Source organism: Frieseomelitta varia, unplaced genomic scaffold, assembly GCF_011392965.1.
Source record: "Frieseomelitta varia isolate USP_RPSP 00005682 unplaced genomic scaffold, Fvar_1.2 scaffold_541, whole genome shotgun sequence".
NCBI lineage: Eukaryota > Metazoa > Arthropoda > Insecta > Hymenoptera > Apidae > Frieseomelitta > Frieseomelitta varia.
This window is the reverse complement of record NW_025110303.1, coordinates 516,371-539,410: the sequence shown is the minus strand read 5'-3', so window position 1 is coordinate 539,410 and position 23,040 is coordinate 516,371. Positions and strand designations below refer to the sequence as shown.

Sequence of the window (23,040 nt, the reverse complement as noted above, 5' to 3'; positions counted from 1 at the left end):
AAAAATTATCGTAGCCTTGCTACTAGGAGGCAATATTTCCGATTTATTCAGAAAACTTTTATTTCCTCGTACAATTATAATTTAATACATTGTACTAATCATATATATATAAACAACGTTCATTATGAATAATAATTTACAATAATTTCAATCATCACCCTATAATATAATATACATACGTATAATACACGTATAATGAAATGTAATGTTTCTACTTTGTAAACGCACGAACAGACTTACTTACTAGAAACTTTGTGCGCAAACATAGGCTTTGTAAGAATTTTAGAGATTCGATCGTAATATAAACTTACACGTTACTTTGTTCAATAGTAACGCAGACAGGAAACACAGAGTAAGTTAAACAAACAACGGAAAAGTGGGGCAAACACAAGACCAATAAACTTGATTAACGATCCAATGTTTCACTGTCAGTGACTTAAGATGTTTTCTCCTTGTACTGTTCCACGTAACGTTGAACAAACGGTAGCCTATAAACTCGTAAAGAAGCAATGGAACCCGCACACGCACCCACCCAATAAACTATCACGTGTTCCATAAAGGAAGTTCCTAAACATCCGTATTTCAAAGAGGTTGCCAATGCTGGATTGAAGTAGCCGCCAGAATAATCAAAAGCTGAAATCACCGTGAAAATAGATCAAATATATGTACATTTACCAGCATTAACAAGTATTCATGTTGAAAGAAAAGAGATCCAATTTAATGATTGTAATACGATGGCACAGAGCATCTACATTTATCTACAAAAGCTTTTAATTGTTAAATTGAGGAAAGTTGAACATCTCTCGTGTTGGATTTATTAAAAGCGAGAGGACTGTAGCGAGATAATTGAAAAGAAATTTTTCATGAAATAAAGGAGAAAAGAAAATGAAAATAAAAGAAAAAATATAAAATATTTGAGAAAATATAACGAAATGTAAAAAGAAAATATAAAATAACTTTATTTAAATATTATAAGAATTTTTTAATCATTTTTGCGGAGTATTATTATTTTAAGAATTTTTAATTAATATTACCATTTTAAAAATTTTCAAATTTTCTTTCGAGAGAAGAAACAAAAAAATTGTTGACTTTACTTCTTACCTCTAAAATGATAATAAAGTAATAATAATACAATAAAGAACTGAATGATAATATAATAATAATGATAATAAAATAATAATTCGAAGTGCTAAAGTTTATATTACTTATTGCTCGATAAAAGAATATTACGATCAATCACATAACATCACAAATTTTATATTCTTTCTTTTTTTACTATAATATTCAGATAATTTTCAATCGGAAAGTTTAACGATGGTATGTATTTCAATATAAAAAAAAAAATTAAATTTAAAAATCGAATTCGAAAAATTTATATTCAATTCGTATATTTAAACAAAATAGTTTTAATAGAGGTAAACAAAGAAAAACATGTTTAAAAATTTGGATTGATTCCGACTCCTTATTAGTCTAAATATAAAATAAATTGATTTCTTAAAATATTGATTACTTTGATCTGTTAAAAACATATTAAATATATAACCAAATATTTATGAGCTACAAAAAAGATATGAATGAATAAAATTTACTATTTCTCTATACACTTTATATACTCTATAATTAAAAAATTAAGTATAAATTAATAAACAAAAATAAATTAATAAACAGAATTTTAAATCATAACATAAATTAATCAAACCTGCAATAACTAAAGTCGTTCCAACGAAGGAATCAAGAATAACACTAATCTTCGAATTAATCTCACTTAAGCCACGTGAGACCACCCTATATATACAAGTTGCCACACATTCGATAAATGCTCCAAATATTACAGGCACCTTAAAGATAAAAAAAAAAGATTCATATAATCTTAGTTATAATTTGTGAAAACTACTTTCAATCTCATCGTTAACCATAATACCAGGTTAGTTTTAAAAATTTGCAAAAATGTAGTATTTTTAATGTTATGTTCTTGATTAGGGCATTGACGCGAAAACATCATTTTTGTTGCATTTTCGAAAAAAAGAAATAAAAACAATTTAGGTAAGTTCGTAATTCATCATTGTACTTACTTGCAAATCAGTAGTACAATCTTCGAATGCTTTGTTCTTATGCGCCGAAACAATTTCGAGTGCCCAAAGTAATTGAATATATCTAAAAACGGCAAGACCACCGACAAGTTCAGCCCATATTAAAAGGAAAGCATCGCGCACTGACTTCGTTCCATTGACAACATCTTCGATGTGTGTATAGGGACAAGCACTAGCATCTTCCCAATTCATAGACCACCAAATTGTCAGTACGAATAAATATACGCCATACATAGAGACACCCCAGTTTTCCGCAACTAAGATACATTATAAGTAAAACAGTGAAGGTCAAAGAATTTATATCGAAAATATAATATAATTTGATGTCAATTACACTTAATTAAAAAATGTTAGTTGTTACGGTTGTACGTACATATGAAAGAAAGAAGAAAACAGAAATTTCATTTCAAATTACAATTTGAAAAATTTATAAAGCGTATCAATTAAGCGTAGAATAATTATTTATTTAAATTGTTAAACAATTAAAAATTAGTGACGATGAATAAACTTACTTATTATCAACTCGAAACATGCTCCGCAAAGTTCAGCGGTAGCAATGCCTTCTAAAAATAGGGACCTTACAAATGGATCCCGTATGTAATAGTTGGTATATCTTCTCAACCAATAAGCTATAAGACTTGTGAGTACAATATACAGTGTAGAAACTGCTAAAGCAATTATTGTCGCAGCCATAGTGTTAATCGGATATATACAAACTCAATAATATTATAAAATTGGAACTAAAAAAGAGTAATGAAATCGTGAATAAATATGTATAATGTATAATGTCAATGGCTGCTATATAATACAACTCATACATTACCTATATCTTCGCAATCATAAAATTTAAATTCCATTGAGCAAATACAGTGAGAATTCGGAGAGTGAGTAATGAAACACCATATTAAATCAAAAGAGCGTTTTAAAGATTCTGTAAGAGAAATGGAGTAAAATATCAGTAGATTTTGCCAGATAGCAATTTGTTATTGATGAAAACGAAAGCACAAAATATCAATTGTAATATTAATTAACCCCTCCATAAAGATTCAATCGTAAATTTCCTTTTTTGAAGGGGGGGGGGGGGAAGAAAATATTTCCGTAAAACTCTACAAAATTATCTAACTTGCTCTCTTTTAGAATCACTAGAACAACCTCTATACATCATATATGCTGTTATTTTTTCACACTGTCGATGCACATCACAGACACTATCGTTTCTTCATCGTCGTCCTCTGTACAGATTTAAATTTTCTATTAATGTTAGTCCGAAATAATAATAACATACGACGTATAGATAATGACAAAGTATGAAGAAATAATAGTCTATGCGATATATGTATAGAGGACGATGAAGCGCGAAGAAATGACAGTCTATATGACATATGAAATTAATAATTCTCATGAGTTAATAATCAACTTTAATAATTAACTTTAATTAATTTTTAATTGTCATGAGTTACAAAATATCATATTTAACTCTTGCTTTTTTTATATTTATTATTACTGATGATAAAACATGCAATACGTATATATATCAACATAAGTACTATCATAGAAAGTACATTACTACAGTACTTTTCATTTTCATGTTTCTACCATACGAATACTTTTATCCTCGATTATTATATGTATATACCGAATTACAAGAAATCGTAATATAGAATTACATTTTGAAAAAATTATGAACAATTTATCGCTATACTTTAATTGAAATCATCTAAATATGTATATTGTTACATGTATTACCTTAATCGAAAAAAAAAAAAAACAATCTATCGCTATATTTTAAATGAAATCTTATGAATACGTTGTATATTGTTACATGTACTTTAATCTAGAAAAATGAAGAACTTAGCAATGATATATGAAAATATAGTTAACGTTTGTCAGTTATTACATATTAACATTATAATGTATATACAAAATGCAGATAATAGAAAGTTTAAAGCAGAACATTATGCAATAGTAAAGATTATGCAAAACAGCATTTCATAAATTCAAGTGATTCTTGTGAAACGTAAACTTACATATTTATCATTGGATTTCATTCGCTTTTTGTCATCTCTTCCTGAATAAATATTCGCTCGGCACTTACAGAATCTATTTCTTGATCGCACAAAATCTATTCCTTTCTTCCACGCACAGCAAGATTTCACTTAACTGTTATTTTAAATTACCGAGTGTAATTGAATGTATTTGAGTGAATATATTGCGTGGCTTTAAATAGCAGTCCCCAAATTATCTGGTTGGACATCCACATCACGTTAGATACTAAATATTTTTCAAACTTACGACGAAACATGAAGCAGTTCATGATTTTTTTCGTAAATTTATATAATATGCCATTATTATTAGTATAATTTTATAACTATTTATAATTTTATAACTACTTCCAATTAAGTAAAAACAATTTATTTATTTCATTTATTCGTATCACTATTTTGATTCGTATTTCAAAAATCAAAGAAAATAGAAATTATAAATTTTTTACGCTAAAGATAATAAATTTAATTTAATGCTTACGAATTTTGTTCATATAACTTTCGAAGAATAATTTGACCTAATCGATGATAAATTTAATTTCATAACATTTACCTGTTTAACAAATTAGGATATTAAATGTAGCAGTTGATGTGCATTCTAATGAATTGAACCGAGAGGAAGTATGCGTCAATTAATCAGGTAGTTATATATATCACATTCTCTGAGTACTGAAGATTACAAAGTGCAAGTAAAAAAAGAATTTTACAACATAATTATTTATTCGCAATTAACACAAATATAATTGTTATAAAAACAAATAAAACTTTCAATGTATATTGTTATGATTGGATGTTTTTATTCATTTATGAAGTATTAACTACATTTATTACATAGGTAAATGATTTCATGTTTGTTTATGAATGTTGACTAACTTTACCATTATAAAAAAGAAAGTAACAATTATTTACAAGAATCAAATGACTCTCCTTTATGCTTTTTGGCCGCTTGAGCATCATCTTGATTCTCTGTCTTTATCATTAACCTGGAAATCCGTTTCGACTTTAAGTAGGACATCGTTTCGCTTGATGATCTAAAATGAAAAAAAAAATTATGAAAGAAAAAAAATGTAATTATGAATTGTATATATAATTCTTTTATATATACAAAATATTCTGCAATGAAACCAGAAAACGAACAATTTATTCAAAAGATTATTTTAAGTAAAAACAAAAATTATATATATATATAATGCACACACATAGTAAAATATTTCATAGTGAAATTCATTCATTTGAATTCACACATTAATTTGCACTTTTTAGAAACGAAATTCTGACATGCAAAACAGTTACGCAAATATAGTGTCTACATACAAAAGGTATTGCACATATGTTTGTTTTTTAACTTATTATTCTATATTTTATAATCCTAAATTTTTATAATCATGTAAAAGTACAATTAAATGATACAAAAAAAGGAGGAACAATTCATCTTTAAACATTAACAACACAATATTACAGGAAATATAATACTAATATCATTAATCTAATAATTAAATATTAAATCTATGTGAAGCAAGTTTATCATTTATGATTTATATCAATAAATTTTATATATCTTAAAAATAGAAACAAATTAATATATAATTTGTAAAATAGTTTTCGCTTAGAATAAATTTTCGAATATATTAACAAATTTTGATGATTTTATTACTATCAACTTAGTAATAGTTTAATCATTTTTTTATTTACCTGGGAGTTTTAGTTTCAGTCAACATTTCTGTTGAATTGCTTTCAGATGAGCTAGAACTTGTACACGGAGAATACGGAATGATCTGGTATGTAGTTCTATTAACTGCTTCAGTAGTTGGTTCTGTATTTTCTGTTTGATTTGGCATATTATTGTTAATACGATTTTCCCCATCTAATATAGGTTTCTTCTTATCTTCAGCATCCGTTTTAACAGATTTTACATCAATATTATTTTCAGCCTTAGTCTTTAATTTTCCATCTTGAGTAGGAAAATTTACAGTTGGTATTGTTATATTTCTGTCTCCTTTTCCTGCGATCATTAATTTAATCAGTAGTTTAGATAATTCTTCCCTTTTCCTTGTTACTACTATTTCTTCAAACCAATTTTTCAATGTCTTTATTGGTAACGTATAATCTTTAATAGGATTCTGGAATAGAAATTTATTATTGTATAATTTTTAATACTATCTTGTTTAGCAATTTACTAATAATATAAACTCAAAAAATAAACTTACTTTAAAGAAGCTTTCTACATATTGTAATACATATAATCCGCAATCAGTAAAGTTTGATTGCTGAGGAACTTTCAACGATGCTCCTTTAATAGTATCTTTCGAAAATAATTTTTCATTTCCCATTTTTGCAACATATTCACAACTTAAGTAATCTCTTAATGTAGCTACTACACGTGCCCTACTTGCTCCCGCAAGAGAATCAAATATCAATATGCAGGGTCTATAAAAAAGTGAAATAAAAATATAAATAAATACAATGTCCTTCAGACATAATGTGATTTGTTTCGAAAATATATACAAAAACATACACTTTTATAGTTTCCTTTTCTTGCTGTATATTTTGCTCTGTTTTTGGATTTTCTGTGGTTTCCGATTCATCCTAAATTAAAAATTATTGATAATATATAGCACAATATTTTTATAATATATCATAATTTAAATTAAAACAGAATATTAGTTTGCACCACACTTACGTCATCTTCACTATCCATCTCCATTTCTTCATCATCGCCTTCAGCTTCATCTCTTTCTGAACCATCATCACCTTGATCTATAGTTACAGTAGTTGTCACTGGCTTAAGGGTAGTACTTCCAATTGTAACAGCTTGAAGCTTTACTTCTTTTAACTTTTTGCTTTTTTGTACAGTTTTACGAACATCATTTTCGTCTAATCGTTTAGGCTGTGCAAAAACTTTACCTACCAATCCAGGGAAACAAATAATAGCCAAAAACCAATGGGCACTGCAATATTATTATATGTAATAAATTTTATTTAACAATATTTTTATTATGAAATATTTAATATTTTTATTATTAAGCAAAAATGAAAAAAAATATTAAAGAACAGAGTACTTACTGTTCATTTATAGGAATAATAATGAAATCTTTTTCAAATATGTTGACGTTTTTCGTCCACTTTTGTACTCTTGCATGTCTCTTAGCAGCGGGTGAAAGAGGTATATTACTTTCACCTGCTTGAGCATGTGGACTTGTTAATCGCTTATAAAAATATGAACTAAATACATGAGTTCTATGTTGATCAGATTCTGGTAAAACTTCCAATGTCAAATATTTTAAATAAAAGTCTATGATCACGTCATTTAAAAATTGATCTTCTCCAAGACATAAATAATCTTCAGTATTAATAGCTATACCACCTTTAGCAGGTGGTGGTGGATATACAGTTATTCTGTAAATAAAAAATTTAACATTATAATATAATAATTATAAAAAAAACATTGTTGTTAAGAAAAATACAATGTTTCAAACTGTGATATAAAAAGGAAAACAATGTTAAATTAACATTTATTATAACGTTAAGTTAACATTTATTTATATTAACATGTTAACATTATTAATTCTTTGCACTCCAAATTATTTTTCAATTATTTTTTTTCAGCAATTTAACTGGCAATTTAAAAATATCGAGTGTGACTCAATATAAGAGTTCCTGTGATAAAAATTTATGTTGAGTCACACTCGATATCAAAGGAATGCAAAAAATTAAAACTAATAATGGAAGTAGTGGTTTGAAAGTCTTTCAATATTAGCTACAAAAATATACAATAAAAAATATAAAATTCAGTTAGAAAATTTAATTATGATTATTAGCTATGACTATTATTAGTAAAATAAATGTCAATACGATCTGTTATACAATTTCATAAAAAAAAAATACACGTATATATAATTATTTAATGTAATTTTATAATCAAATTTGCTTCCTACGTCTGTATACCGCCACTGACGTTTGAATTAGTTGTTGTTCCGGACTGATTTTCTTTCTTAGATAAGCTTTGTAGTTTTAGCTTCTGAAAAAAGATAATATTGTAAAAAATTATGTTATTGTTATATTATTTGATAGCAGTTTTACTTATCAACAACATATATCACATACATCTTTTGGCGATGCTCGTATAAGAATATCATTTGCTTCTTTTGAGTTTAATTCTTCTAATAAACGTCTCCGCGAAAACAAAGATTTTAACACAACTTTTGATTCTTCTGATAATTTTTCTGGCAGTAAAGTTATCCGTTTATGTGTATGATCTACAATAATATTAGCATTTTTAATTCATTTGATGTAAATTATATATTTTATTATGTATATATTTTAAAGTTGATACCTTTCCCAGCGGGATCATAATATGGCCCTTTTGGATCCTGCATTCCTAATAATTCACGGATCATAGCTCCAGTATTAGTAGATGTATAAAAGAAAAGTACTGGCATAGCTTTACCGAAATGAATTAGAACTTTTACTATTTCTTGAATTTTAACTTCTAATGCTACGAAGGTTTTATCTATAACAAATATGCACAAATATTTTGATATGATAAATATAATTATATGTGTCAAGATAACATACAATTATAAACACATTATAATTAATAAAAAACTCACCATCTTCTAGTAAGGGTACACCAAATCTTATTCCACTTTGTGAAATTACTACTCTTTCTCGAGGAACAAATTTATAAGAACCTATCCTTACTGTTCGACATAACAAAGAAGTATGTGGGGATTGAAGAGAATTATCTGAAAAATATTTTTGTTTCCTTCCACTTTATAACATAACTAATTATATCATATATAATTTATATAACTTAATACGTAATTAATCTAAATAGCAAATTTTCATAGATGTAGTATGTTTTTTATAGTGTGTAGTGTTATAGATATGTGATGCTGGGCCAAGAATAAAGCATTTCTTACTACGGTGTCATACATATATGATGTACTAAGATAATGATTAAAAAATTTTTTGGAATATCTAATAAAAAGATGATGAAAATAAAAATATACGTTAAATATATATTCTTATTTATTATAATATTTTTTAAAATATATATCCGAACAGACATCTATTTGTTTACTATATGAAATCGAAAAAAGAATATTTTATACTAATGACTATGATTTTGCAATGTATCTTAATAAATCTTATTTTATTATAAATAAAATCATGAAAAATAAAATAAATTGAAAGATAAAGACGTTTCCAATAAGACTGCTCGAACAGAGTTAATATTAAACAGTTAAAATAAGAAAAATAGAATATATCGTAACACGATTAGACATGATTTGTCATTGTATGTAGATACAATCATACAAACACATCTTCAATTAAAAAAAATAAAACTTCGCAATCTCCATCACAGATATATGATGGATAGCACTTGGTGTGTCACATATGTGTTAGCGAAAATGTTAAGTGGTAATTGTTGTTTAAATTAAAAGTTAAAAAATTGAAATAAAAATTTAACGAAATAGAAACATATTGTAAAGATACCTTTAATATCTTCAGTCTCCATGGCATAATCAGAACTTGCGTTACAAACAGAATTGTTCGTGATTACTGGTTCTTTTTCAAGAATGGTTTCCATTTCTTCATTAAAATTATTACTATCGTTTGAAAATATATTATTACTGGAACTATCCGATTTTTTAATTTTGCCTTCGTCCTCTTCATCAGATGATATTGTCAAACATTCTGAATAAGAAATAGCATGAGATGTTTATTTATATTGTAAGACATTTAAAAAAATTTGCTTTAAAATCTTCGTTGTATATAAACGTTTCAAATAATTATATTAATAAAAATTATTTAATTTGATATAAGGAAATACAATAATGGAAATATTTTTTTAAAAAGCGATTCGTTTTATGTTTTTCAAAATTATTATTGTTTTTATTCATATCTTAAGCAATAAAAAAATTATTCATTTAAGTGAAAAAAAAAGAAAGATATTAATTTTATCTTTTATACATCATTTGATCATCTATTTAAACACATTACCAAATATATGATCAAGATATCCAAAAAAAATTTATAATTCTAAAATATTTAAAACGTAAACTAATATTTTTAATTTTGATATACAAAATACTAATTTTATTTATATGATCTACAGTAATAATATATATGATATATATGATAAATATATAGATGATATATAATGACATGCGTTATCATTGCATGAGTAAATTAAGAATACATATTTACATTTGATGCAAGAAGATATAATCACTCACGAAATTGTTCATATGTCCGAGGGAAAATTATAGATATTTTAAATTATTTTAATTTCGTGAAAAATAAATCGTATAATAATTCAATTTCAGTCCAATCATTTTAAAGCTCTACTTTGACAATCTTAAGTTCGTTTTCTTTCAAAGATATTTTTACATGATGCAACAGGTAAGGAAGTAAGGATACTTTTATTTTCTCTCTCAAAATTCATCTCCGAAATAATTGAAACAAATTTTTCACAAACAGATTCATCGCTTAAAACTTGCTCTTCTTTTTTGCTATTTTATTTTGAACTACAATTTTTTGCTACAACTCTGCCAATCTCAATGACATACATATGTTTATAACATATTTTTAACCGTAATATTCAAAATAAAAGAATGATTTAAAAAATCGTACAATTTTAAAGGCTTGTTATAAAAAACAGACTTCAATTTTCAAAATCAAAGGAAATCCAGTTATGAAAAAAATTTTTAAATGATTTTACAAATTTTTAAATGATTTTACAAATTTTTACCATTTTTTGAAACAAAACTATCTTTACTTTCTTACCCGCTGATGATATAAAAACATCTTTCAAAGAAAACAATTAATCAAAATAGAAGCATCGCGTTTTAAAATGATGTTAAAAGAATTGTTATACAATTTTATAAAGTAATAACAATTTAAAATACCGATAATTTTTTATTTCATAAATGAAAATCTGTATTATAATATTTTTACAACTTCAATTATAATATATAAGCTATTTCAGCTAAAACTGAATGTCTAAACATATCAAAATATCTAAATATGTCTTTATTTTTAACGATATAAGAAATGTTTCATACGATATTTAGGTTTTTGATCATGTGTCTTGAACATGGAAAATATGACAAAATCCTGAAATCCTGATAATAGAATAATATACGAATTGTAATGATTCGATACTAGAATAGAGATTAAGATTAAAATTATCTCAGACATATAATCTATACATTTCAATGCATTTTACACATAATGTACATAATGTAATTAAAAAAAGTACATATCTGGCAGAAAATATCGATATAAAAAAAATTTGTAAAATAAATAATTTTACAAGAAAAATTATTCTATGTATAATATTCGCTTTCTAAAATTATTCATACATTATGTGAAATATTTCCCATATCATTAAAAATAAAGGAGACATGTTTAGATAGGACATACTGTATATGTATACACAATATACATTAGTATACAATATATATGTATGTATTTGACAAAGCTGAAATCCAAAATTTTTTCAAGCATTCCTAAAGATAAGACTTAGGTAATATAAACATAAACAAAGCAATTCGCGGTAAGATTATCCAACAATGAGATATGAGTTGACAGATTTGTTCAGCCATAAGAATTCGATCGGAAAGTAACAATGGTTGAATTGCTTTCAGAAATTATTGCATGGTTTGGTTATAAGAATGGATAAGTTTACGCGTTAGATAAGAAACTCACGCCTCAACTTACAGGAAACATTCTAATTGTACAGAAATATGGAATTTGTGGAAACACTAAATATATAGAGACATGGAAACATGGAAACATGGAAACATGGAAACATGAAAACATTGAACTTGACAAAAGAAATAGATGTTGCTAAATCAAAAATTAGTTTGACGGTGAGGATCTATCGAAAATTATTGAAAGAAATAAAATTGAAAGAAGTAAAATTTGTTGAGGATAAAATTGTTTATCGAACATTAATCAAAACGGTTTCATTTAAAAAATTATTGATAATCTTGGGCAAAATAATCTTTCTATTATCATATTTCCTTTTGAAAAATTACTTTCTGTTATATTTAAATATAACGAAGATGTTCAAGTATGTTTTAAATTCTCTATTTTATATATCTATTATATAAACTTTTGCTGGATAATATTATAGTTTTAAATAAAATCATATTTTTTCTACCTGGCTCTTTGTGAATAGGCCTCGGTCTTGAAATACCTCTCCCTCTTCCTCTTCCACGTTTATACACAGATCCATCTCGCTCTAATTTTTCTAATTTTGAGGATGAATTACGTTCATTATTTTTCTTATAAAAAGTCTGAAAAAATTAAAATAATAATATAAATTTTTTAATTTATATTATGAATTATATTTGTGTCAAAATATTTATATTAATTTTGAACACATTTTATTATAAAAAATTCAAAATATATTTGCCGTTCTATATCTATAGTAAAATATTTATTTTTTTATAAACTTATAATCCTTACATCAACAGAAAGCATTGTTTCTTTCTTTTCTTGCATACCCATGGTCATTGGTATAGATTTTACATCTTTGGGTAATTTTCTTTTACATCGTAGACACCGATTAAAGTCAATAGAACTGATACCACAATGGGAACAAACAGCTAACATTCCCTCAATGTATATAGGTTCCTGTAAAAATATATAACAAATAATAAGTACAAGACATGAAATATACATTTAGTAAATATTTTTATTATATATAAAATAAAATAATTCATATATATATATATATAATTTATTTGTATATAAATGTTGTTATATTGTAAATAAATATATTGCAATATTGTAAACGTAAAATTATTAAAATTTACAAACAGAAATTAAAAATTCAATGTGTGCATTGTATTTATGATTTAATATTTTACTTTTCTTCACTTAATTGTTTTAATTAATGTAAATAAAATTTAATAACAACTAGTAAAATCTATAGTAAAAACCTAAGAATTATTTCCATTAATAATTCTATTTAACTTTTATAAATATGTATATTTTATAATGTATTTAATAAAATAATGAAAATTTAAATATCATGCAAAAAAATAGTATTTGAAATATAAATACATGTTTAAAATATTCATTCACATGTTTAAAATATGATTTCATTGAATAACAAATTTTTTAATACTATTTTTTTTGTTTATATTTTTATTTAATTTTGTATGTATTATAAACTTTTAAAGTTTTGAAGTACATTTCATTCAAAAATACTCAATTGATTTTATTATTTAATTTTTTTAAAAAAAGTTATAAATCAAAATATGAAAATACATTTGTAATACAAAATATAAATGTGAAAAATTAAATGAACAAATTTTTTATTTATTATCATACATAAACTAGTAATAAAAGATTATAACTTACCTCATTTTGTTGTACAGGATTACTGTTCTCATCTGGTGAACTGAAATATTCAATATATTTTATTTGAAAATATTTTAAGCTTATATGTACATTTCAATTAGAATTATAAAAATCTTACCTATGAGAATTATCTAAATTGGTATCTTGAGAACTATCATTTTCACTCATATCATATGATGCTGCACCAGGTCCAGCTTCTACAATATAATTTATACCCAAAGTAGGGTCAGAAACTAAAGAGACACTTGTTTTTCCACAAAATACAATATTTGCCTAAACATATAAATGATTTTTAATTATTTGATTAATAATTTTTATAAAATTTCTTATAAGTAAAACTATTCAAATACCTGTTCCAGTAAATCTTGAACCGTACAATCTTCATTAGGTATATCGAATGTAATTAATCTTTGTTCGCCGTTAGAAAGCATAACTAACATTTTTGCAGTATTTCCTTGTATTTGATGTTGAACTTTAGTATTTGTTGGATTATGAATAACTTTTTCAAGATAAGCAATACTTTCAGTTGAACCATTTTCTGAATCAGCTTGTAAAGGAAAACTTTGTTGATTTGTTGGACCTTTTTCATTGAGTGATGAAGATTCCAGAGATTCGACATCCATAGTATTACGTACACTTTGAGATGAAGGTGATACTGGCGATTCATATTGAGATTTTTGTGAATTAGTCTGTTTTTGAAATTGTAACTGTGATGATGACATTTGTTTCTGCTGTGTCGAATTTACAGTTGTTTGTTGCCGTGGATTATTTAATGAATTTTGCACTGATTGTGAAGCAACATTTGATAATCTTTGCATATTATTTCCTTGCAATCTTTGATCATTTTGCACTTGTCTTTGATTTTGCATTTGTTTTAATCTTATTTGTTCCATTTTAGGTTGCACTTTTAATGGATTTTTTGACAAGGTAGGAGCTTGAGGTCTAGTATAAACTGTGTTCAATGGAGAATGTATTTGTGTAGAAATTTGTGTCACATTCTGTCCAATGGGACTAATTGTTTTATTACAAAATGCCGCAGATGGTCTAATAGACGCATTAGCGTTTGATATTTGAGTTCCAATATTATTTGTTACATTCACCCTATCGATAGATGATGTTCCTATTTGTACACTATTTGTTGATAATCGATTTTTGTTTGGGTATGATCTAAGTGGTTTTCTTTTTACAAGTTCAGTATTTGTTGATGATAATTCACAAGGTCCATGTAAAAGATTCTAAAAATATATAACTGTTATTCTATTTCACAAGTTAATACAATAACAAAAGTATTCTGGCTATTTACACTTACTTGTGAGGAAGTATTATTTTGATTTTCATTTAAATTGGCAGTTTGAATTTTGTCTGATATCAGTGTACTCTGTTTTGAAACTGCATTTACACTGATACTATTTTCTTGCATTTTTATCCATTGTATTTGTTGTCCATCATTATTACAGCTCAAAAATGTTTCAGAACCTAAAGAAGGAAACAATATTTTTATTTGATACAATAAATTTTCGAATTTAATTCATTACAAAAATATTGTATAATTTACCTTTATTACCCACAATGTTTACAATGTTCCCACCTATAGTATTATCATTCACTGTTGTAGTCTTTAATATACCTTGAGGTGAAGTTAACTCATTCGTATTTGTTTTGATTATAAAAACGTTTTGTCTGAAAGTATAAATATATTATTTCAATAAGTTGAAATATATGAAAGTAGTGCAAATTACTCTTTGACTGATTTATTAATATACATTTATAAATCAACTAAATATATTTCTGATGAATATTTATACCACATAAATAAGTCGTAATTAAAAATATGTTTTTATCTTTAACTAACACAACTAAATTCTTATAAAACTTTTTTCTTAATTATCAAAATTATAACATGTTAATTATATATAACAATGAAATCAATTTATAAAATATATATTTACAAATGAAAAGCACGAGGAAAAAAGAGTGCATTGGTATATTTTTATGCATTCTATAAAATTAATCGATTTTTTTTATTTCATACTTATTGAAATTACAAATATTATATTATAAGTAAAGAATACTTATATTATAAGTAAAGAAATTTTTATTTTAATAAAATTTGCATCATGAAATTGTAATAATACTTTTAAAGAGATTATATAAATCAAAGATACTTTTTAATATATTTATATTATAAGTAGTTGCATACAAATTTTTTAAAACGAATTTGATAATATAATTATAGTTATGGTATAAATAGTGAATTAATCGTTCATTAACGAATCGTTAATCGCTTATAGAACCTATAAAATTAATAAATGCTTATAAGTCAATAGAAAAATTGAAGTAAAATAAATTAAAGATGCAAAAAATGTATACATACAATTATTTATGTACATTAATATATAGAAAAATAGTTAAAAAATAAAGTTTAAAAACATATTGAATTACTGTTATTATTTTCAAATATTTGATTTATTAGTGTATATTATACCTTATATTTAAAAATGACTCATTCTTTCATAGTTATACATTCCCATTATATTAAACGATTATAACTATATGACGTTGCACAATTTTAGTAAATTATTAATGTATTTGATATTCAATGAATGAATGAAATAATTACACTTACACTTCCTTGTTGTGATTTATTTTATAAAATGAACAATGGAACTGACACGATATGCCCAGATTTCACATGCTCACATAAATTTGATCGCCCAAATACAATATTTCATCATTAGATCAGTTTAAAAATTAATTATGAAACTTCTTTGAGGCACACGTGTACAATATACTGAAGTAATATATTCTAAATTTATTTTTCAGCGTAACAAGTAAATAATGCATTATTATCCTTAATAATTTTACTAACAGAAGCACATTTATAAGAGTATTAAGATTCTATATTTCTATGTATATAATTAGAAGACAATCTTAAGAAGTTTTTATTAATGGACTGTATTTTTATCTAATATATCAAGGAAGACATTATTGTCTATTATAATTACAAATTTAAATGCTGATAAAATTTAAGTTTATTCTAAATACATTATATGCATGAAATTATATAAATCATTTACAAAACTGTATATAATTAAAATAATTCATTTAAAATATTAAATTGGAATCATATTACATACTATAAACATATTTTTACAATGCAAAAATAGATAAATATTTTTTACAGTTTAATAACATGCTGCTACTTAATTTTCATAATCAGCACTATATACCAATACCCCCTATTTTCCTCGAGTATCTAATAATTCTTGTGTGTGTATATACATATATACACACAAAACCAAAAACAGGAAAATGTCACACTGCTACTTTAATATTTGGATAATTAAAATGCATGCGCACAAATTACCCTCGATCCAATTGTGCTGCAGAAATTTGACTCCCTAAATTAATTTGCTGTGAAAATATCGCTTGCCCGCTGTTTTGTGATGCAGTGGTATAAGTCAAAAATTGCTGAGAACCATTACCACCATTATTTATGTTTTCAACAACTAATTGTACACTTTGTCCTTCTACAGAGCAAATTCTCTGTACGTCTTCAAGTGTTAATGTACCACTGGCATTGGTCACAAAATTATAATATTGTGCCATAGTATTTCAGACTTAAATACTTGCAAATATGATCTTTTGTCAATCAATGTAGATCAAAATCAATGTAAATCAATGTCTATTATATAAAATTACACCCATCCATTAGTATTATATCTGTAGAACGATGAATTAGTATCTGCACAATAAACCTTAAAAGTAATTTAAGATTACTTGTGTTTTATTAAAAAAAGATGATAAAAATATATGAAAAAAACTTTAAAATCTAAATGAAATTATTATTAAAACAGATTAAATTAATACTGTTTAATATATATCCAATATATATATATATATATGTATGTATATTGGATGCATATTTCTATGTTTTGTTTTAAATATTTAAATTTATATTACTGTTTTATTTAAATTTTCATTTACAATTAAAATTAGAGAATAATTACATTACATAAAAATACTACATGTTTTATCTATGTTAAAAACTAACCAGTTAAAAAATTATATATATTAGTTATAAATAACAAAATGAGTATAATTTAAAAAACGTAATTTATTTTCAAATTGAATGAATTTTTTTCTAAAATTAATTAGTACTTTATATTTATTCCATAAAATATTTATTTTTTAATTTCATTTCATGTATATTATAATAAATGCTTGAAATAGCTACATTACGAACTAAAACAAGATCTTACTAAATTGCAAAATATTAAAAAATATTAAGAAATATAAGAAGCATATTAAAAATATTTTATTTGTCATATTATTTATATTAGACATAAAGTAAAGAATTGAACTTCTTAAGTAGTCTCCTATGTATAATGTTTCTAAATATTGCAATAACAAGTAAAAACAAGTAATCTTAAAACCATTTTAAATCACATAATTGAAAATTAAATCTAAACATAAATTTCCATAATTTGGATTTTATACACAATTAAAATATTTAAAAATTGTTGTACAACATGTGCTTCAAAGATTTATAAAATTTGATTAAAACTTTTTAATAAAAAACTATAGTTTTTTGTAAAGTATATATTCTTATAAATCTTATAGACAAAAGCATTCTGTTAAATTATTGTAGCATGCAAAATTTTAAACAAGAGAATTTGTAGAATTTTTAATTATTTAAATAGAATATGGGCAAATTTATATAAATAATAAATTACATATTTTACTGTATTATATAATGCAATGTTTGATAATAAACTTTGATTTATTTTATTTCATATTAAGAGATACGTCCCATTATAATACATGTAATACGTATTCTCATATAAATGAAAATAGTTTAATAAAAATATACACATTAAATGTATACATTAATACATTATTAAGAATATGATTAATGTGTTAATAAAAATATGATTAGTTTATCAATGAAAGAAGATATTATTAAAATGTAATGAATTATAGACCTTAAATATAGTAATGTATAGTAAAGCATAATAAAAAATTAATAATATTTAATAGTTTAAATTACAATTAAAAATTTTATAGTGTTATTTATATAATTGCTCTTTCTTAATATTTATATATATATATCTCCTGTTAAATGTAATACATTGTATATTCAATAATATAAATAATTGAAACATTCTATTGATAATAAAAATAAAATTTTTTCGCAGAATTACTTCATCTAATTGTTAAATTTGTTTTTGATCAATATTCTCAAAGAATTCATATAATTCATACTAATTTAACAGTTTATATTTAAATATACATATATAAGATCATATAATACTCATAAAAAAAAAATAATACACAAAAGCCATAAGAAAAATATTTGTTAGTAATAACAACATTGTAATAAGAATATGTTTTTCAAGACATTTTATAGTTATCACTTTGTAAACAATCAATCAAATTCTAATTATTTAATACAATAAAAATATGATTTAGATATATAATTCAATCATATCTGTTAAGAAATTATCAGTAAATTTAAATACAAATATGTTAAAATTCAGATAAGAATATTTCTAATAAATTATTGAGATTTTACAATTGGCAAATAAAATTGTTTTCAAAATTGGTAAATAAAGTAATATATTGTAATGTAATATGTAAATATAAATTTATCTTTATTATCGAATTATATGAAATTATTTTAATTATTCCTGTTAAATATTATTATTCTCCTGTCATTTGTAAATACAAAATGAAGATTTGAAATAACATCTTAAATACGAGAAATATTTGATTTCAGAGAATCATAACCTAGAAAACGAAGAAACGAATCGATTTGAATTTCATGTTTGTTAAAAAATTAAAACTATAAAATAAAAATAAATACGTACATTAGCAATACACTTATTATCATGTATTATAAAATATATTTGTAATTCAATATTGAAATATGCGAGGTAAATGATAATAAGCTGTTTGAGAATTTTATCATAACCTTATTTCAAAACTTCAACTATTCTAAGTAAAAATTATGATGAAATAATAATAATAATAACATTTATATTTTGCTATCCTATAAATGAGTTTTATTGTCAATTTCATTTGAAAAAGATGCGGAATTACCGACTTGAATATGAACCGACGTCTAGTGCACACGTTATAAATTTTTTATTAAATTGACAAGCGTGATACTTACAGTCGTTTGTATAAGAAGAAATAAATACACAATCTCGAATTCAGCAGTAACAAATATTTTTTGGATCGTATTCTAGTTATTTCGTTATGCTTCGCGCAAGTAAATAACAATCCCAATTCGCCATTTTACGTTACCGTTTACGTGAAAGAATCGCAAAGCAACCGATAGACCGCAAAGATTACGCCACTGCGTCACTGAAGTAGAATTTCCGGCTCCGGTTTTCTAAGATATTAATGGCGCGAAATTTAATGTCAAGCCGATTAGAGTTTTTACAAAATGTATATTTAATTTGTGTTTATTATTTAATAATACAATTGTATTATTAAAATTTTACTTAATTCACACATGTGAATAAACTTAGCAACGAATGTAGCTAATACTGTAATTCTGAAGTTTTTAACGAAATTTTCTCAAATAATTCTTACAAAATAAAATCAGCACTTTAAGTATACAAAGTTTCAAATTCGAGAATTTAAAAATTAGTTTCGAACTCATTACTATTATATGTACTATATATAAATACAATTAGAAAATTTTTATAATTATGAAGTTTTACATATTTATAACTTAAAAGCATAATAATAAATTTATTTAAATTATACGTTTTTATTAAATAAAAATTCTACATTTCATATAAGTTATCAGATTTTAGTCACATTTGTCTAATTTAGAATAACAATTACTTTTGTAAATATTTTTCATTTATTCAAAATGATTACAAATTGCATGTTAAATTTGAAGAATTGAATTTAATATTCAGACATATGTTCAATGTCTTCCCTATATTTAATAGTTGTTCTATGTTCGCTACTGCTAATATTATCACGCAATATGGGAGTTATCCTTTGTCCACTTCGTTGTAACATATAAAAATTAAATGGAAAAAAGTTTTCAATTATAGGTGTTGTTCCTTTTTTACTATCGAAAAGAGGAAGTTGATTCCGTGTATTATTTTCAATTATAGTATAACAATATGCCAATTGATACATTCGGGTAATATCTGCAAAACTATGCATAATTTCAGGATTACAAGCTTTCAATGGATTTAATTTACAAGTTACAATTTTTGCTAAATCCAACTCTTGTAAATGTAACATATCTGAAAATAATAATTATATTTAGCACTAAAAAAAATTTTTTAAAAACAATGTATATTATTTAATTAAAAAGATATACTTACACTTTTTTGTATCAGAATAATCATTATGTCTTTTAGTAATTATAAGGAATAATGCTTGACAGACAGAATAAAATACACTATGTTCTTTATTTTCATTCATTATATAACTTGAATGATCTTGCATATTAATATAATCATGTATCCATTGAGATATTTTTAATTGGACAGCTTTTACTAACCTAATAAAAATAAAAATATATAAAAATACATAAAAACTTTTTTAATTATAAATTTAATATATTATCAAAAGCATACCCAGTTGTAACAAATTTTGCTGTAACCAGTAAACTAGCAATATATGCTATAGATGACTGTCGTATAATAGAAGGTACATTAGGATCGGATGCCTTTCGCCATAACCAATCTATAAAAGCCTCCACAACAGCAGTTTTAAAACTACAAATATAGAATATAATATACTGCACATATTGACTTGCATGAGTGGGTAATATTATTGTTTCGAATATTTTCAATAGATCAAAATAAAGACTTTTTAAACATTCTACTTGCAAAACTTTTTTAGTAAAACAAAAGTCGTGCATGTATTTTAGAACTAGTTCCATACACACATCCAATTTATGAGCTATTGGATGTATTTTATCTGTTTCTGTTATGTTATTTTCTTCAACATTATTCTCATTACCAAGAGTACTGTTACATTCACTATTATCATCCATTAAGTCTTCTTCTTCATTATCTATCTCTAACCGTGGTATATTTACATCTAATACCATTAACCTATTACAAATAAAAATAGCTTACAACAAAGAATTTATTTTTTATCCTAAAATGATAAAATTAAATTATAGCGTTATATTACCTATTAATAATTAGAGATAGAATATCAGAGCGCAAATGTGGTGCATATTCTAATATTTGAATTAATGCATGAACATAAACTTCATGTGTATGAATTCCCTGAATGAAATACGGAAACCTTGCTCCAAGAGATTGTAGTAAAAGTTTGCTTGACCTAAAATATATTTTTATACAATTAATTATATTCTTTAGTTTTACTGATGTTACACACATAATCTTTGGAAAACATATTTTATAAATGTAAATATAAATATATAAAAAATCTGATATTCTTACATTGGCACAACTTTTATAACTCTTTGGAGAATATTATGTATATGATTTAACCTCTGAATGTCTTCTTTGCTTACTCCAATTTTCCACTCAGTACCATCATCGTCATCTATTGAAAATAAAAATATTAATTATAATTCAATTTGCTATTACTCATTTATATACAATAATTTCTCAAAGTATACCTGGTTTAAACTGTTCAACTAAATTGTCTATAGTATTTTTAGCATAATGAATTTGCATACAAATTAAATCTTCAATAAATATTTTATAAGTAGATGTTACATCTAAAGAGCGATTTGTCCATTTTATTTGTAGAAGTGTTTCTACAAGTACTTTATGAACAGGACCAAGTAATGATATACATTGTCTTACGTTTGATAAAAACTCTATGAAATCTGAATCCTAAATTGAAAAATAATAAAAGTAATTCAGTAAAATTGAGTTATATTGGATTAAGGTAAAACTATGATAATAGAAATAATAGAAGTTATCAATAATTATTAAATACCTTTATATCTGAATTTCGTAAAATATATATTAAATCTTCATAATCTTTTGTTCCATTACCAGCTTCAAAATTAAAGAGAATACTTTTAAGATTTTTTGGAAGTTTCAAATATACTCTATTAGACTGTCTAATAAGTTGTGATCTAATTCCAGGATCTTTTAGAAGTGATGAAACACTACTAACTCTTGAAGACACAACTGACATCTGTTAAAATGATATTATATATTCATCATTAAAAACAATTCGTTTAAATCATTAAAAATTTTTAAATTATAAAACACACTATTGAAACTGTTAAAATAAATTAATAAACTAATACTTAACTTTATTATAACTGTCAAGCACGTGTGCAAAAAAGTATGGAGGTTATACTATATAGCAATGAAAATTTCAGATAGTACTTACTTTTATAACTAAATTTATAATCTTCTAATAAGGCAATACTTTCAATAATTTTAAGTCATACATTTGTTTACATTTTAAACTTGTATTTCTATACAGATATCACTAAATGCTTTCACACGTACTTTCTTACTACATGTGTTTCCTGTGACCGGATAATAGCTTCT

At 24.2% G+C, this 23,040-nt stretch overlaps 3 protein-coding genes across 6 annotated transcripts; all 3 read right to left on the bottom strand.

The window, feature by feature from the left end:
* Positions 1-26: 26 nt before the first annotated feature.
* On the bottom strand, positions 27-4,346 carry LOC122533612 (aquaporin-11). Of its 2 annotated transcripts, none has more exons than XM_043663499.1 (5): positions 4,118-4,346; positions 2,914-3,021; positions 2,073-2,347; positions 1,700-1,838; positions 27-633 (listed from the first exon to the last, which is right to left on the bottom strand). In XM_043663499.1, exons 2-5 carry the CDS (start codon positions 2,945-2,947, stop codon positions 437-439), a joined length of 645 nt encoding a protein of 214 aa, XP_043519434.1. In that variant the 5' UTR covers positions 2,948-3,021; positions 4,118-4,346; the 3' UTR covers positions 27-436. The 2 variants fall into 2 exon arrangements, with proteins under 2 accessions (XP_043519434.1, XP_043519433.1); XM_043663498.1 differs by lacking the exon at positions 4,118-4,346 and adding an exon at positions 2,603-2,830.
* A 559-nt stretch (positions 4,347-4,905) lies between these two features.
* On the bottom strand, positions 4,906-19,871 carry LOC122533609. Of its 3 annotated transcripts, none has more exons than XM_043663489.1 (20): positions 19,689-19,871; positions 16,881-17,271; positions 15,069-15,193; positions 14,823-14,989; positions 13,864-14,748; positions 13,632-13,786; positions 13,514-13,553; positions 12,614-12,781; positions 12,306-12,441; positions 9,632-9,832; positions 8,743-8,877; positions 8,466-8,642; positions 8,237-8,388; positions 8,068-8,150; positions 7,196-7,528; positions 6,813-7,080; positions 6,648-6,718; positions 6,340-6,559; positions 5,825-6,252; positions 4,906-5,163 (listed from the first exon to the last, which is right to left on the bottom strand). In XM_043663489.1, exons 2-20 carry the CDS (start codon positions 17,120-17,122, stop codon positions 5,034-5,036), a joined length of 4,116 nt encoding a protein of 1,371 aa, XP_043519424.1. In that variant the 5' UTR covers positions 17,123-17,271; positions 19,689-19,871; the 3' UTR covers positions 4,906-5,033. The 3 variants fall into 3 exon arrangements, with proteins under 3 accessions (XP_043519424.1, XP_043519425.1, XP_043519426.1); XM_043663490.1 differs by having other exon boundaries at positions 8,068-8,147; XM_043663491.1 differs by lacking the exon at positions 16,881-17,271.
* Positions 19,872-20,370: 499 nt separating this feature from the next.
* LOC122533606 (RNA polymerase I-specific transcription initiation factor RRN3) lies at positions 20,371-23,040 on the bottom strand. Its single transcript, XM_043663485.1, has 8 exons — positions 22,877-23,040; positions 22,472-22,675; positions 22,146-22,365; positions 21,964-22,069; positions 21,689-21,841; positions 21,124-21,606; positions 20,869-21,047; positions 20,371-20,787 (listed from the first exon to the last, which is right to left on the bottom strand). The coding sequence occupies exons 2-8, from the start codon at positions 22,673-22,675 to the stop codon at positions 20,438-20,440; spliced, it is 1,695 nt and encodes a 564-aa protein (XP_043519420.1). The 5' UTR covers positions 22,877-23,040; the 3' UTR covers positions 20,371-20,437.